This window comes from Phoenix dactylifera, chromosome 4 (genome assembly GCF_051530095.1).
Source record: "Phoenix dactylifera cultivar Ajwa chromosome 4, Ajwa_hap1_PhDact_Kaust_v1.1, whole genome shotgun sequence".
In the NCBI taxonomy this organism is placed as follows: Eukaryota; Viridiplantae; Streptophyta; class Magnoliopsida; order Arecales; family Arecaceae; genus Phoenix; species Phoenix dactylifera.
Window position 1 is genome coordinate 50,237,314 of NC_143193.1, and position 13,701 is coordinate 50,251,014.

General features: G+C 38.9%; 1 protein-coding gene across 3 annotated transcripts; it reads right to left on the minus strand.

Moving 5' to 3' along the window:
• Positions 1–474: 474 nt before the first annotated feature.
• Positions 475–9,661, minus strand: ACR3 (ACT domain repeat 3). Of its 3 annotated transcripts, none has more exons than XM_008810261.6 (8): positions 9,425–9,661; positions 7,014–7,104; positions 6,506–6,551; positions 6,024–6,138; positions 5,645–5,712; positions 3,558–4,178; positions 2,335–2,439; positions 475–1,221 (listed from the first exon to the last, which is right to left on the minus strand). In XM_008810261.6, the coding sequence occupies exons 2-8, from the start codon at positions 7,070–7,072 to the stop codon at positions 883–885; spliced, it is 1,353 nt and encodes a 450-aa protein (XP_008808483.3). In that variant the 5' UTR covers positions 7,073–7,104; positions 9,425–9,661; the 3' UTR covers positions 475–882. The 3 variants fall into 3 exon arrangements, with proteins under 3 accessions (XP_008808483.3, XP_089786384.1, XP_088576533.2); XM_089930258.1 differs by having other exon boundaries at positions 475–1,236; XM_088720407.2 differs by lacking the exons at positions 5,645–5,712; positions 6,024–6,138 and having other exon boundaries at positions 641–1,221; positions 9,425–9,567.
• Positions 9,662–13,701: the final 4,040 nt, after the last annotated feature.

Here is a 13,701-nt window from a genome sequence, read left to right on the forward strand (position 1 = left end):
ACCCAGAATTATCGACAGCGTGCTATGATTCAGTGGTTGCAGCGTCCCATTTCCGAGGGATTTCTTTCTTGCTTGCTTCTGTTCTTGTTTTTTGGAGAGGTTTCGTGAGAGTCCGAGACAGGTAATTCTGGGAAGGCAGCGAACGCCTATTCCTTTTTCTTTAAAAAGAAAAGGGGTGGTGGGGAAACCAAAGAACTATCAACAGTTGGTTAACATGCCCCTTACTCTCTGGAAGGTCAAACATGAGGACATCTCTCCCGGTTCGGCAGAACCGTGTGTCATTACTAACTACAGAAGCTCCTGCCTGCACTGGATCTTTTTATGCATGCGAAGACAGCTAATCGAAAGGGCAAGTTCTCATAGTAAAATGGTCTCCCATGCATCTTATGTACCACCGTTCTTAAATCGGTGGTTGGTGCTTTTTTGTTTCAGTTCAGCTTCTTCAGCCTCACTCATAGCTGTACTAAAAGAAGGTAGGGGAAAATGCTGCTGATTCTCACAAGTATATTCTCCATTTTCGCTGCTAGATAAGCAATGCCTTACAACCCAACATGGCGACTCCAAGGATTAAAATAATCACATAGACGATCGTTTGGCTAGAACAAATGAGAGGAGGATTTCATGAAACTGACACTTGAGGTGACGATTTAAAGATTATGCTAGAATAATATAAGAGGGATCTACATTGGTGAAAAGAGCTCGATAGGTAACTAACCATTTGATACAATTCATGCTGGAATTGGACGCTGTCCTCTGCTCATGCGAACCCTCAAGCCTGTTTGGTCTCGGAATGCGCGCAGGTCACAGTTTTCAGTATAGGTTTAGGGGAAGGTCCCAATCGACAAGGCCACAGAGTCAGAAAAGCTACTATCATGGATCCCATCAACCCCAGAATCTTCCAAGCAAGCCGCCAAAGGAGAAGCCTTTCCTGGCCCCGCGACTGGGCTGGGGAGCCTTGGCACTGGCACTGGCACTGGCACTGGAAGGCACTCTCTTCACATTGAGCATCACGGTGTGCCCAATCTCTCGATGGAGTGCTTCAATGGTCTTCATGTCCACTGGATTCCCTGACGCATCTCTCACATAGAAGACATTCATTGCCTGCTCTCCGATGGTTGTCACATCAGCCCTCGTCACCGTCAAGCCATACTCCCGAAGAACCCTTGTCACATCAGAGAGCAAGCCTACTCGGTCTCTTCCGCATAGCTCTAGACTGAATCCCTGCCATGAACCTCACTGTAAAATTAGAACCGCGGTAGCTCGTAGAAATTATGGATTTTCATTCTTTTTTTCGGAAAGGTCTAAGAAATCATAGAAATTGATTTTTTTTACCCCAAAAAAACCTGCAGATGCTTTTCTTGCATGAAACCAAAAAGACGAAAGGTATGCTCAAGGAAAATTAGACTGATCTGCCTTAGGTCACAAGGTAGAAGAGGATCCCACATAACTAATCAACAAACGGTACGTATCAAGCTTGACGCAATCAAATAAGTTTTATCAATCAGCACATTTGAATTTTCGAATATCAAATTAGAGATCAGTTTGAAGAAACAACGGACTGTCACAAAGGAGCCTTCTTGACTTGGAGTTGGAGATGTGCTCCTTAACCAACTATATTTAGTCAGAGAAGACTTGGATCATGATGGCAATAACAAGAAGAAAAAGAAATCCTAAGCTTGACAAAGTGCGTTAATAAAACTGAAATGAAAATGCCTCCCCTTTACATCAAAAAAAGAAACTGAAATGAAAAGTTTAATCTATTGTCAAGGTTTTAACGCTTCAAGAACTAATGCTTGGTAGAATTTTTCCTCTTGCAACTAACAATTATCTTTCGTTTTTTTTTTTTTGAGAAAAAATCGTCCTTTGGTTTTTAAGCTTATCAAGTAGTTCAACAAGTTGCCAAAAGTTTTCATGTTCTATAGTAGTTTATACATTTCCGTCTAGTTCTTTATATATTTCCTAACATCCTATTCTCAGGGGTCATTTGATAAAATCTTGTGAATTGGTTATTCGATCTTGACATGAAGATATATTGTGTCCTATGATTACATTCAATTATGTAAATATTAGGTGACTCTAATGCAACTGGAGCACAGATTGATTCTATAGCAATAGGTAAATTGTCCACTCTCAGATATTTATCAAATTGTTTATGGTCCCCTACAGTGTTTATGCTCCACTGTCAGTATCACATTCTGGAGAAGAAACAATGAAGCTTGCCTCTTTTGAAACCAAAAAGCTTGCCGAAAGTTGTGCTTCTCACTGAAGATTTCATGGTCTATGCTGAAAATTATAGAAGGATATGGACTTCCAAACATAAGACTTTACACTCACCTCAGATACTCTTCTTGAAATTGCAGCTTCAAGGCACTTAATCACCATCTCCTTTTCTTCTTTTGAGTCAAGGGTGAAGCCATCTTTATGACGTATATATAACTCCTGCAGATCCCATAGCAAATCAAGCAATTATCAAGTCATCAAAAAGAAAATTTTAAACTCTTCTGATAATCCTGACTTTGTGGGGATTTTGAACATGCTTAAACTCCCCTCCACAGCCATGAAAGTTCATGTTAGTCATGAAACAAAAATTTGGGCTGCCATACTCAAGACTTGCATAGGAAAAAGAACATGCAAACATGGCTCAAACCATCAAGTCCTATCAAGAAGATTCCACTTATGTATTGAATGTGAAGGAGTGAGACAAAAAGAACAATATCCAATATCAATAGCCTGAACGTTCAAAAATCTCTGCGTCTGTGTTGAATATGGAGTGGGTAAAATCATGAGAATCATAGCAGTTTGTAGATGCTAGAAATGATCAAGCTTCCTACTGAATCGCAATGGCCGATGGCTTTAACATATCTCATTTTAACCGGAATCATTATACTAACTAGTGGATCCATGTATCAAATGATAAAAAGAATAAAAATTATAAATACTAGAATCTGCAACATATATTAGCCTTTTGCAGAAAGCATGTCAAGGAACAAGGTTCCCAAGAATTAGGCTTTAAGCCTTATAATAACCTAAACAATAGTTAGTATTATGAGGAAAATGAATCTCAAGGCAAAACAGAGAGAGCAAAACTAGCACTTTGTGCTTTCACATTGAACTCGATATATTCTGGATTTGTTTAAAGTAGGCATTTCATGCATGACTTGGTGGACCTATTAATTACGTGCACGTGCATGGAGAAGCTCATTCGTATAAAATTCAGTTCCATGCATATTTTAATGAAATACACATGCTAGAAACAGAGGATTCTCAATGTATTTATCATATTATGCTTCTCAAAATCAGTATATATCATTGTGCTTGAATATTATGTAATCAATGCAAGCTAGCTAAAAGAGCAGTTTTCCACTATGAAATGGATTCAAGCCAGCTTAACATGATAGCAGTTTATAATGAGGTAGTACGTAATCACAAAAATTATGTCTTCATTGAGAATGCATATTCATGTCACAGATGCCATTGTATTTCTTTTCAAGACTATCTACATGCTGACATGACATACTCTAGAACCACTGACAGCCATTTTCAGATCATACACGTACCTGCAAACCATAGGGGCCATCAGATGAGACCGATGCATGAAAAACGACAAATTGCATATCGGTCAATGTGCAGACAATGTCGAATAACAACTTTGGTCGATCTTTGCACTTTATATTCACAACAGAGTACCCTTTTTCCTCGCAATGATCAATTGTGATGACTGGTCTGAACGGTATGACCTCATTCCTTTCGGCTACTGAACCACCAATTTCATAGTCCTTGTCGGCAAGCATTAGCTGGTGGAGACGACGATCCACATGGGTCGTACCTATAGAGAAGCTGGTGCGAGCACCCCTGACATCATCTCCACACCCACGTAAAACGTTCCTGAGCTGCTCCTCCATTTTAGACAAGCGACTTGGGTCATCCACAGCTTGAAAGGTGGCCTCGTCGTTAACAAAGAGAATGCAAGCAACTCTCATATTGTGAGTCCAGACCTCAGCAGCTATTACATTGCAATGAAGATTTGCAAGGACAGCAAAGATTTCAGATAGGAGGCCTGGGCGGTCTGTGCCTATAAGCTCGATGGCAGTGTAATCACCAATTGAGTGCATTCCAACTGATTTTCCTGGCCAAGAGTCTCCTTTTGTGCCTAGAATATTGCTCTCTGGACCTAGTGCCTGAAAACCATAAGATTTGAAGGGAATATGATGTAAAACATGGTGACAAATCTAACAGATCTAGAAACATCCCAGAAAATAACTTGCTATACAATATTGAAATTGGAGGCATGATTTAAAATAACGGTGCCAATGAAATAACAGCTTTCAATGCAAACATCAAGACAATATTTGTATAATTAGTATTACATCATCTTTTGGTCTAATTACTATACCTCGACATAGAAATGGGTTCAGCTCATTACATATTTTAAAGAGAATCCGGCAAAGAAAGAATGAGCAGAAAAAAAATGTTGTGATAGATTTACATTTTAAGTTAACTGGGTATAATGGTTCAAGATTTAATAGGTATGCTTTTGGTTTTAGTTTACTGGGTTACCTATCATATTGTGGTTATCTTCTTTTTACTCTCTTTTTTTCCTTTTCATTTTCCAAATCATATATGTTATCATTGTACCATAGAAGTATAGAACACATTATCATAGTCAAAGCTATTTATCCTGCTATGTGGATCGATTTTACAATGTAAAATTTATGATGCAACCTCAAGGTGGAAGCTAAATTCCAACTGAATGTATTGCATCAAGACAGTTACAGAAAGCTTATTTCATTTTAGTTAGGTCATCTACTTTGTTAGTATTAGGATTATAGCTCCACATTCGGACTTAAGCACTTCATAGGACATGAATTAGGTTAGGTTAGGTATGAGATGGTGATTCTGCCATCGAGGGCCTCATAGAGATTTTGTTCTACCTGATAAGTGCTGTAACCATCGATCAATATAATTACCACCGAGAAGCGACCCAATAGTATCAGAAGTCAGCCTATGAGTTATTATCTCTCTTTAGCTTATTAAATTAGTTACGCCAGAACAGCTAAAGCTATAATTACTGAACTAATCAAGATATACATAATTTCTAACGGAAAAAAGCAAGTCATAAGTGGTGCCAATTGTGGAGTAGGGTTTTTTTTCTCGACTCCCTGATCAGTATAAACCGTAGTCTGAAGTACCAGTTTCAGTACTTGTATCAGTTCCATTATGGTGTTGTACCAGTACGGTTTGCTCGTAGTACCGACATTTGGTAAGCCCTCCGTACCAAGTATTGATTTGGTACTAGTATTATTGTACGATACACATGGTACGAGATGGTATGGTCTGTTTCTGTAAATTGTAGAGATATCTAAGAAAAAAAATCTAAATGTCATGCGACAAAAAACTACCTGTTACTAACTCAATCTGCTGTGTCCCAAAGCCCTCAAGACCTCTAAGAAACCCACTTAATTACTGAAAAAAAAAATAATCACAAGAAATCCCCACATGAACATCGCTACTGTCAAGCTATCCATATTTTTTTTCAAACCTCTCTATACGCTACAGCAGATAGAGAAGCATATATCTTATGCAATCGACTGTGATAGCGCCCATTGATACTTAAAAAAAAAAAAAAGGACGGGCAATGCCATACCTTCTCAATGTACTCTATGGTCTTCTGGTCGGTTATCTTATTCCCTTGCTGATCCGTCACATGGAACACTGCATTCATCCCACAACAAAAAACAATGCAAATGCAAATTATGCAATGCAATCAACTGTCAGACCCATTTCTTGTTTCCAAGATTGATTTTCAAAAGGCATCATCCCCTCCGCTGCCATCCTGGCTCTGCATGGAATCTTCCACCACCGCCACCATGTCCCACACCACGGAAATCTGTTACGGATTGATATAGTGGGTCAAAGAAGTGGTGGAATGGGGCAGAGTGGAGGGAAGCGGAGATGCCTTAATCTTCGAGAGATGAGTTTAGGGATGGGTTTAGTTGTAGCTAGCAGTACTGTTTTGAGCTTACCGTCCATGAACCATCTGCCATCTGAAGTGATGTAAGCTTTGGAGATGAAGAGGTCCAGGTCGCTCAGTACCTGCACCACTTCCAGCAGTATCCCTGGCTTGTTCATGCTGTCCACCTGAACAAAAAGGCAACCACTGGGGGTAAGCTTCTTTTAAATTTGTAAGCCAAGTCACAGCCCAGTTCCATCCATAGCGCATGGAAACCCATAATGCTCTCTACCTCTGTTTCTCGGGAAAAAAGTACTCTCTCTCTATTTAACATTATTTAATTATTCATCATCATTTTGATTTAAAAATAATCATTATATATCTAAATTTACTTTTATAGGAAATCAGCATCCTAGAAGCCACCAATTAGCAAGACAAATATTTTAGGCATCCAAAGGATTAGACTAAAATGGGTGGCAGAATTGTGTTAAACGAGCATTGTAGACTTGCATTACCTTGGTTTCACAAAAAATAAAAACAATAAATAATGCTTACCTTAACCAGGGTGCAATCACTGCAGGTGGTATTGTCTATACATACTCTGCAAGAACCAAAAGATGCAGCAGCTTGTTAGATATACAAATGCAATAGCAAACTGTTTGAGACAAAATAATAAAACTATGTATAGCAATAAAGTGGACTATGCCATCTACCAAACAGAAGAGAGTAGCTTCTATGTGAAAGTGATTATGCTATCCACCTTGCCCCTATGAGGTGATATCCTATTCATTTACTTTGGCATCGTACACTAACAAATGTGAATACCCGAATGTCATGTTGCACGTGGGTGGCCGAGATCTTTTGGGGCAAGGCTGACGGCTAATCTAGTATAAGATTACTCTCAAGATATCAGTATAAGATTACTCTCAAGATATCAAGCCGATTTGAAAGAAAAGTTTGTCTCTCACTTATAGTGGTAAGACAGTTATATCAGATGTGTGTGTGTGTGTGTGTGTGTGTGTGTGTGTGAGAGAGAGAGAGAGAGAGAGAGAGAGAGAGAGACCTTGGAGGATTCATACGTTGGCTGAGATTTTCATACTCAGGATCAAAGTAGGGCCACATGGGGACCAAGCCAAAAACAACTAGTAGCTTTCCTGCGCATCACCAATTACAGCAAATATATAAATGATTAAGTGGAAGATAAAAAGTATAAGTACTTGCTAATGATATATACCTAATTAATTAGGTGAATGGTGGGCTACATGTAAGCTTGTTATTTTTTTAATATCAAGCCCAATGCTAAGATGATTGTTTCTCCAATATTGTTCAATATCAACCCCAATGTTGATAGGCAACGAGCCAATGACTGCAGCAGCATGAAAAGTGGGAGAGGTTCTATCTTTAAACGATAAAAAATTATTCTTTCCTAACTTTTCTACTTGTCTAATAGAATCTGCCAATAGTGCATCCGAGCCTAAACATGTCCACATCAGATCAATGCAGGGATAAACAAGTAAAAACATTTTTCTCCAATAGACAGCAACCACAATCGGTTTCTAGAAGCACTTGTGCACAATAGGCCAACCAGTCCACCCCCCATTACTTTATATGTTGAGACCACGATGGGCTAATGTACGCTCACAACGCACAACGACCCTACCCATCTAAGCCGGAGTTTAAGCCGCGCACTTCTGTCTGTCTTCGGCAGGAGGACATACCTTCCAAGCGAATACTTAGAAGTATTTTTTTTTTAGTATAACGGCGGTTCATATCCTACGGATGTGGATACGATCAACAAAATTTGAAAACAACAAAGCAGATAAAGAATCCGACACTATATTATACTTCCTTCAAAGAAAACCTCCAAAATGGTGAGCCACATAGGAAGTAATTCAGTCAGTTGCATAATCTGCTTTTCAGTAAAAAAAATCTATTTAAGATTTATAGAAGGCGAGACGTTTAGCGCCCCATTAAATCCCTTACTGTAAGTAATTAAACCACAAGCTATGTGCCACTTTAAAACCTAGTTATAAAAAATAAATTACAAAGCACGAGCTTTCATGCTTGTAATATAAAATTTGAAGTTCCCCCAAAAAAAGTCAACACATTATTCCCTTACTGTAATTAAACCCCATATCGAACATGATTCAAGCTGCTGAATTTCCTAGCTTCTAGGAGGGTCCACCACCAACGTTTCGGCCCATATAGTTCGAGACCGGACCCGCCTACCATACAAGGAATAAAATTCCACGTCACCCTCCCAATGCCATGATATAGAATACATATGCCGAGCCGTAACAATCACACATGAAGAATCCAAAAGCCACTGCTCTAAAGATGAAGTAACCTTTTTTTTAAGAACAGGCCCGAGGGACGAAATAACGGAAAATAAGAAAGTGGATTTAACTTGAAAGGCGCAGCTGATGAAAGATTGAAAGGACCCGTGATAGTAAAAATCTGTTAGCATCATTTGGATTCTTCTCGACGTTAAGATCAATCAATCAGAAGGTCCTACACTTGCTACGTTGAACGCGTGGCAAGATCAATGTCCGCTAAAATAGGAAAAGAATTATTTTTACGGCAAGGGCGGACATTCGGACGGCCCTGATGACATCGTACGTCCTAGTCGTGTGATTCAACGCTGCCGGTACACTGTACGGATTCTGTCACGTAAGCGGTTCAGTGTTCCGTAGGATGTGAGAAGTAACGGAAACTTGAGCCGCCCGTTTGAGAATGTATCTCCGGACGCTCGCATAAAATTTTTGTGCAGTTCCATATCTGCCGTTCGTTTTCATGTCCCGGTCGATATGGACGGAAGAGATGGGGTCTCATAGAAATTTATAAAGATAATTCTGTTCCTGAGGAGCAGAAAGAAGGAAATGGAAGCCTTCCGTGCGGCTGCTGTCCGAAGCGACAGGCGCCGGCAGTAACGGTGCGGGGGCCATCCACTGACCCAAACCAGCCATCTGACGGACGAGATCGAACCACAGTATAATCAAACGGCTGCGATCGCCCCTCCGATCTCCACGAAGATGACGGCTATCAATCTCAAAAACCCAAAAAAAAAAGACAGAACAAAAAAAATTGCACGAAAATTTTGAAAGAACCCAAGAAGCAAGAGGCGAAGAACGAGCTCCCAGAAATATATCTGTAACTTTCTAAAAAAAGGAACAATTTCCATCCAAGAAACGAAGGAGATCGGGAATTCTTTCGAGAAAGAGAGGCTCGAATTCACGAAAGGGAACCAGAGATTTCCCTTCCAGTTTCAAGAAAACCATCAATCATATGAAAAATCTTCGATTCGAACGCAACCACGGACCAAGAAAACGATTCTTGATACCAGAATTAATCATCAACCAGCCGAAAAAAATCTCGGATTCGAACTAAAAAACGAGAGGAAGACTTCTTGAAATCCAAAATTTTATACCGGAAATAGAAAGCAAGAGAGGATAGAAAGAAGGTCGAGACGCCTACCTCTTCTCCTTCACTTCTTGCCCTCCTCCTCCTCCTCCTCCTCCTCCGCCTCCGCAAGAGAGCTCCCGATAGAGAAGGGCAGAGAGAGAGAGAGAGAGAGAGAGGATTTATAGAAGTAAAAGCGAGCAAGAGAGAGAGAGAGAGAGGAGATTTGGACGGCGTGGAGGAGAAACGGAGGGTACCTTCCGAAGTTGGAAGGGCACCTCACTTCCCCCGCTTCTCGTTACCTCCTATCCCTGATAAACACCACGCCTTCGAATTTTATAGCACTCGAACAAAATAAAAAAATAAAATAAAAAAATCTTAATTTGTAATATAATAATATAATTATATTTAGAGAGAGAAGCAGTGAATCTAGGGTGCGCGGCGAACGCGCGAGGGCGATGAAAGAATCTCGCTGGCGTGTGAGTCTGATACACTGCCCTCGAGAGCTTTGTATAAGCTACGGATCACCGTTTATGCGGCGCTGCTTAACGTTTACTGCCGATATCCGACGGATACGGAGGGTGTACGAGTGGATATAGAAATTAAGGAATTATGGTACTGTGGCGTACGTAGGACGCAGTTGTGTCGAGCGGTAGAGATTCGTGGCGTTCGAAGATGCTTTGATTCTGTTTGGGTGGTTTAACGGATTAAAGTGTATATGTTTGGAATGTGCTCTGTTTTGCTTAGAAAAAGAAACAGAAATTGGCTGACTGGAGAGACCAAAAATGCCACAAAATGCCTTCATGCTGGGGTATAATTCAGGGTTGGGATGAAGGGCAATGACTTAGGATTATAATAGTGAGTTGGGCCAATTAGGGGGTGCCATGTCAGAATAAGATAAATAAATAAATTATTAAGATACATATTTTTTATTTTTGATATATAAATTTTTTGTTTTTGAAAAAATAAATCAAAATATATTAAAAAAAATATGAAGGGCAAAGGGGGGTTGTTAGGTTGCATTTTGTAGTTAGCGACGTACAAATAAATATACAATTTTAATGAATAAAGAAAAAAATGAAAGTACGTATCGACAAATTTTTTTTGTCAGAAATATAATTAACTCATATAAGTGGTAGCTTGTTGGAATCGTGAATTCATTACAGTCTTAATGATATACAGCTCAGTATCACGAGTTTCATCTGTGATGCAAAACTACCTGAATGTAGCTTTTGTAGCGTACGACGCAATATCACAAATTTTATTTTTTGTACAAAACTACAAGAATGTAACTTCAACAACATACAATGTAGTATCACGAATTCCATCACTCACATAAAAATACAAGAACATAGTTTCAATAACATACAGTTCAGCAGTTTCAATAACATACAGCTCAGCATCGTGGCACAAACTTACAAAGATGCCAGCAGTCATGACATGCAAAGGAGCCGGTTGCCCTCCAGACACTTATTGGAAAAATCTGTCCCTACCAAACTAATAAAATTGGCATGGACATAACTTTAACGACAAACAACTTAGTGTCATGAATTCCATCAATCATACAAAAGTACAAGAATATAGAATTAGTAGCATACAGCTCATCAGCATGAGTTTCATTTGTAGCACAAAACTATAAGGATGCCAAGAGTCGTGACATGCAAACAAGCTTGTTGCCCTGTAAACACTTATCTGAAAAGTCGAACCCTACCAAATTAATGAAATTGACATGATTTTGGTGCGAAAAACTATCAAACAATGCTTTTTGATGTATATTTTGATGCACAATTTTCAATAAGGTTATCTCAAAGCACATTAGAAATATTGAGCGACCTCTTCAAGATTTGTTACCATAAAGGAGTCCTTGGAATTTGAAAAAAATGTTGGAAAGAAGTTCCTATAAATAACAATGGCAATAAAAGAAGCTACATTGTCATGTTTCTAATTCTAATATGTCTTTTATGTTAGCTTTCACTTGCCTCTAGAAAACCAATCCATAATTGCGTAAAGTTATATGTAGTGTAAATATATGACTAATTTTGGATTATTAATCTTATAGATGATAGCATACGAGTACAAGAACTATGACTAGCTCATCAACATTATATATGTTGTAAGAATCATTAACCTCATATAACACTTTAGTTGGTAATTAACGGTTTCTACTTGATAGGGTGCAACAACTATTTGACCGGCTTGTGAAAATGAGTCAAATTGGTGATATAAGAATCTGTCATGCCTAATTGCATTTGTAAACATGCATGGATGCCACTAGACTTCCCTTTTTTGATTTTGTTTTTTTTTTTTTGACAATTGGGAAAGAGACAAGCTCCACTCACATTGTTTTCTTCTTTCTTTTTCAAACACAAGAATGCAATCCCTTTGGTTTTCATGAAATGCTCAAGTGTGAATCTAACTAGAAATTTTTCAACATTTTCCTTTCGAACTTTATATAGCACCATTGAACCTCTCTACAAATTCTCTCCTTATGCTATCTTATATACAATTAACTGAAGGAACTCCACAAACACCCAAAAGCATGTGAAACCAAGTACTTGTCAATTCACCTTCCCCATTCATGCAGTCTATCTAATGTATGGATCAATAGATCATAGATTCACTCTATAATTCTTCTTTTCTAGCACTTACAAAACTTGATTTGATAATGCCATGATCACCCAAAAGTATTGGAGCCCAAGAAAATGCTACTCACCTTCTCCTGTTGTGTGGTCTATTGCTATGTGGAGCCGCATTCGGATGTCAATAAATTTACTCAGCCAAACGACTGGAAAGGAGAGAATTGGCTTGTCAAGCCAACAAATGAAATAGACATTATAAGGATTGCATAGGACGCATATTAATCATTGGTGCAAACCTCCTATGTGCCACAAATCCACATTGTGCGCCTAAGCTAGGCAAGATGCAATTAACCTCCACCTCAAATTGGTACCAAGCAACAAATTCTCCAACTCAGTGGGAAGTTCTTCGTCTTGCATGTGATGTTTTCATTAGCCACACAATTCTTCAAATTATTATTAAATAAATGAGTTCACTAAGAGCTATTCAATTATTTCATAAGTTTGTATAATTTATTCACAAATTTTTCTTGACTCTTCATATTTTCGTGAGTTTGTATTAGGCAAATCTCTACTTGCTCTTCAATGTGAGGATTCGTGTGGGCGTGTATTTAGTCCGACATCAGTTATTCGCTGAGTAGATCTTGGGTACTTATATAAAATCAAGGAACCCAAATAATACCTTCTAGCTAGCCATCTTAGATGAGATATTGGATTGTTATAAGTGGTATCGGAGCCTAGGTTTGACCACGGGTAGAAGTTAGAGCTTAGTAATGGGTAGATAGATCTCATCTAGTTAAATCTTTTTTTCCTTTTTGTTAAATAAGAACTAGGGCGTGACATTCCAAATCAGAACAAGTGCCCCTGGTCCGATTGTATGGGGATGCCAAACCTATGGCTATGGTTAGGACCACTGGCATTGGGGTCCGAAGGCTAGCAAAAGGAAGATAGGCAGTCACCCATATGAGACTTTGATTTGTGACCATGAGATGTTACTGCCATTTAGCTAATGGACCATGAAAGACTTCGGGCAGGCATAGTTTCCTTGCATGACCGATTTACATTTCACAGTAGCACTGATAAGTCCAATAAAATAAAGAAAAACAGTGCTTACCTGGGATGTGGACTAGCACCATTGACAAGCTTGTATATATATATATATATATATGACATTGCATCAGAACTCAGAAGCACTTGTTCTGGAAGGTGCTTCTTTATAGAAAAGGTTAAGAATTTTCCCCTGGTGGCATGTATGGTTGATGGCAGTTGGATGCAGCCATGGCACACTTGGTTTTGTAACTTTTGTTTGAAGATTCCTTTCTACAATAATAGATCCAAAAAATTACATCCTTTGAACATTAGTATAGAGGCCTGCAAATGAGTTGATATAGCTTGAACTGCTTAGAATTGGTTCAGTGATTGCTACTAGAAGAATAGTCTGCTCACAGCAAGTGTAAGGCCAGGTTTTGCTCAAGAATTAGCCTGCTGAAATGGCATACAATTTAAACACATGAGGCTAGAATCAACTGGAGCTGAGCTTGTGCCTGATATAAGCATCTCGAAAAACCTGATTCTCAGCTTAGCTCAAATCATCAATTTGCAGAAGCCCTTACTAGTTTTCAGCCATTCGGACATGTATGAACAAACCCCCTGCATATTAGCCGTTTGTGCGACAGCCTATCATAACCAAATAAAACTATTGGTTAGAAGTGTCCAACTTTCTCTAATCATTGCTCAAAAAAACTAAAAAAAAAAGAAGAAACTCTCTGGTCTGGA

Coding starts and splice junctions, on each gene's coding strand:
- ACR3 (XM_008810261.6), bottom strand. CDS start 7,072: ATGTGGCCCTACTTTGATCCTGAGTATGAAAATCTCAGCCAACGTATG. Junction 4,179..5,644: donor CCATAGAGTACATTGAGAAG/GTATGGCATTGC, acceptor TATGGTTTTCAG/GCACTAGGTCCAGAGAGCAA. Junction 2,440..3,557: donor ATGGCCCCTATGGTTTGCAG/GTACGTGTATGA, acceptor TGGGATCTGCAG/GAGTTATATATACGTCATAA.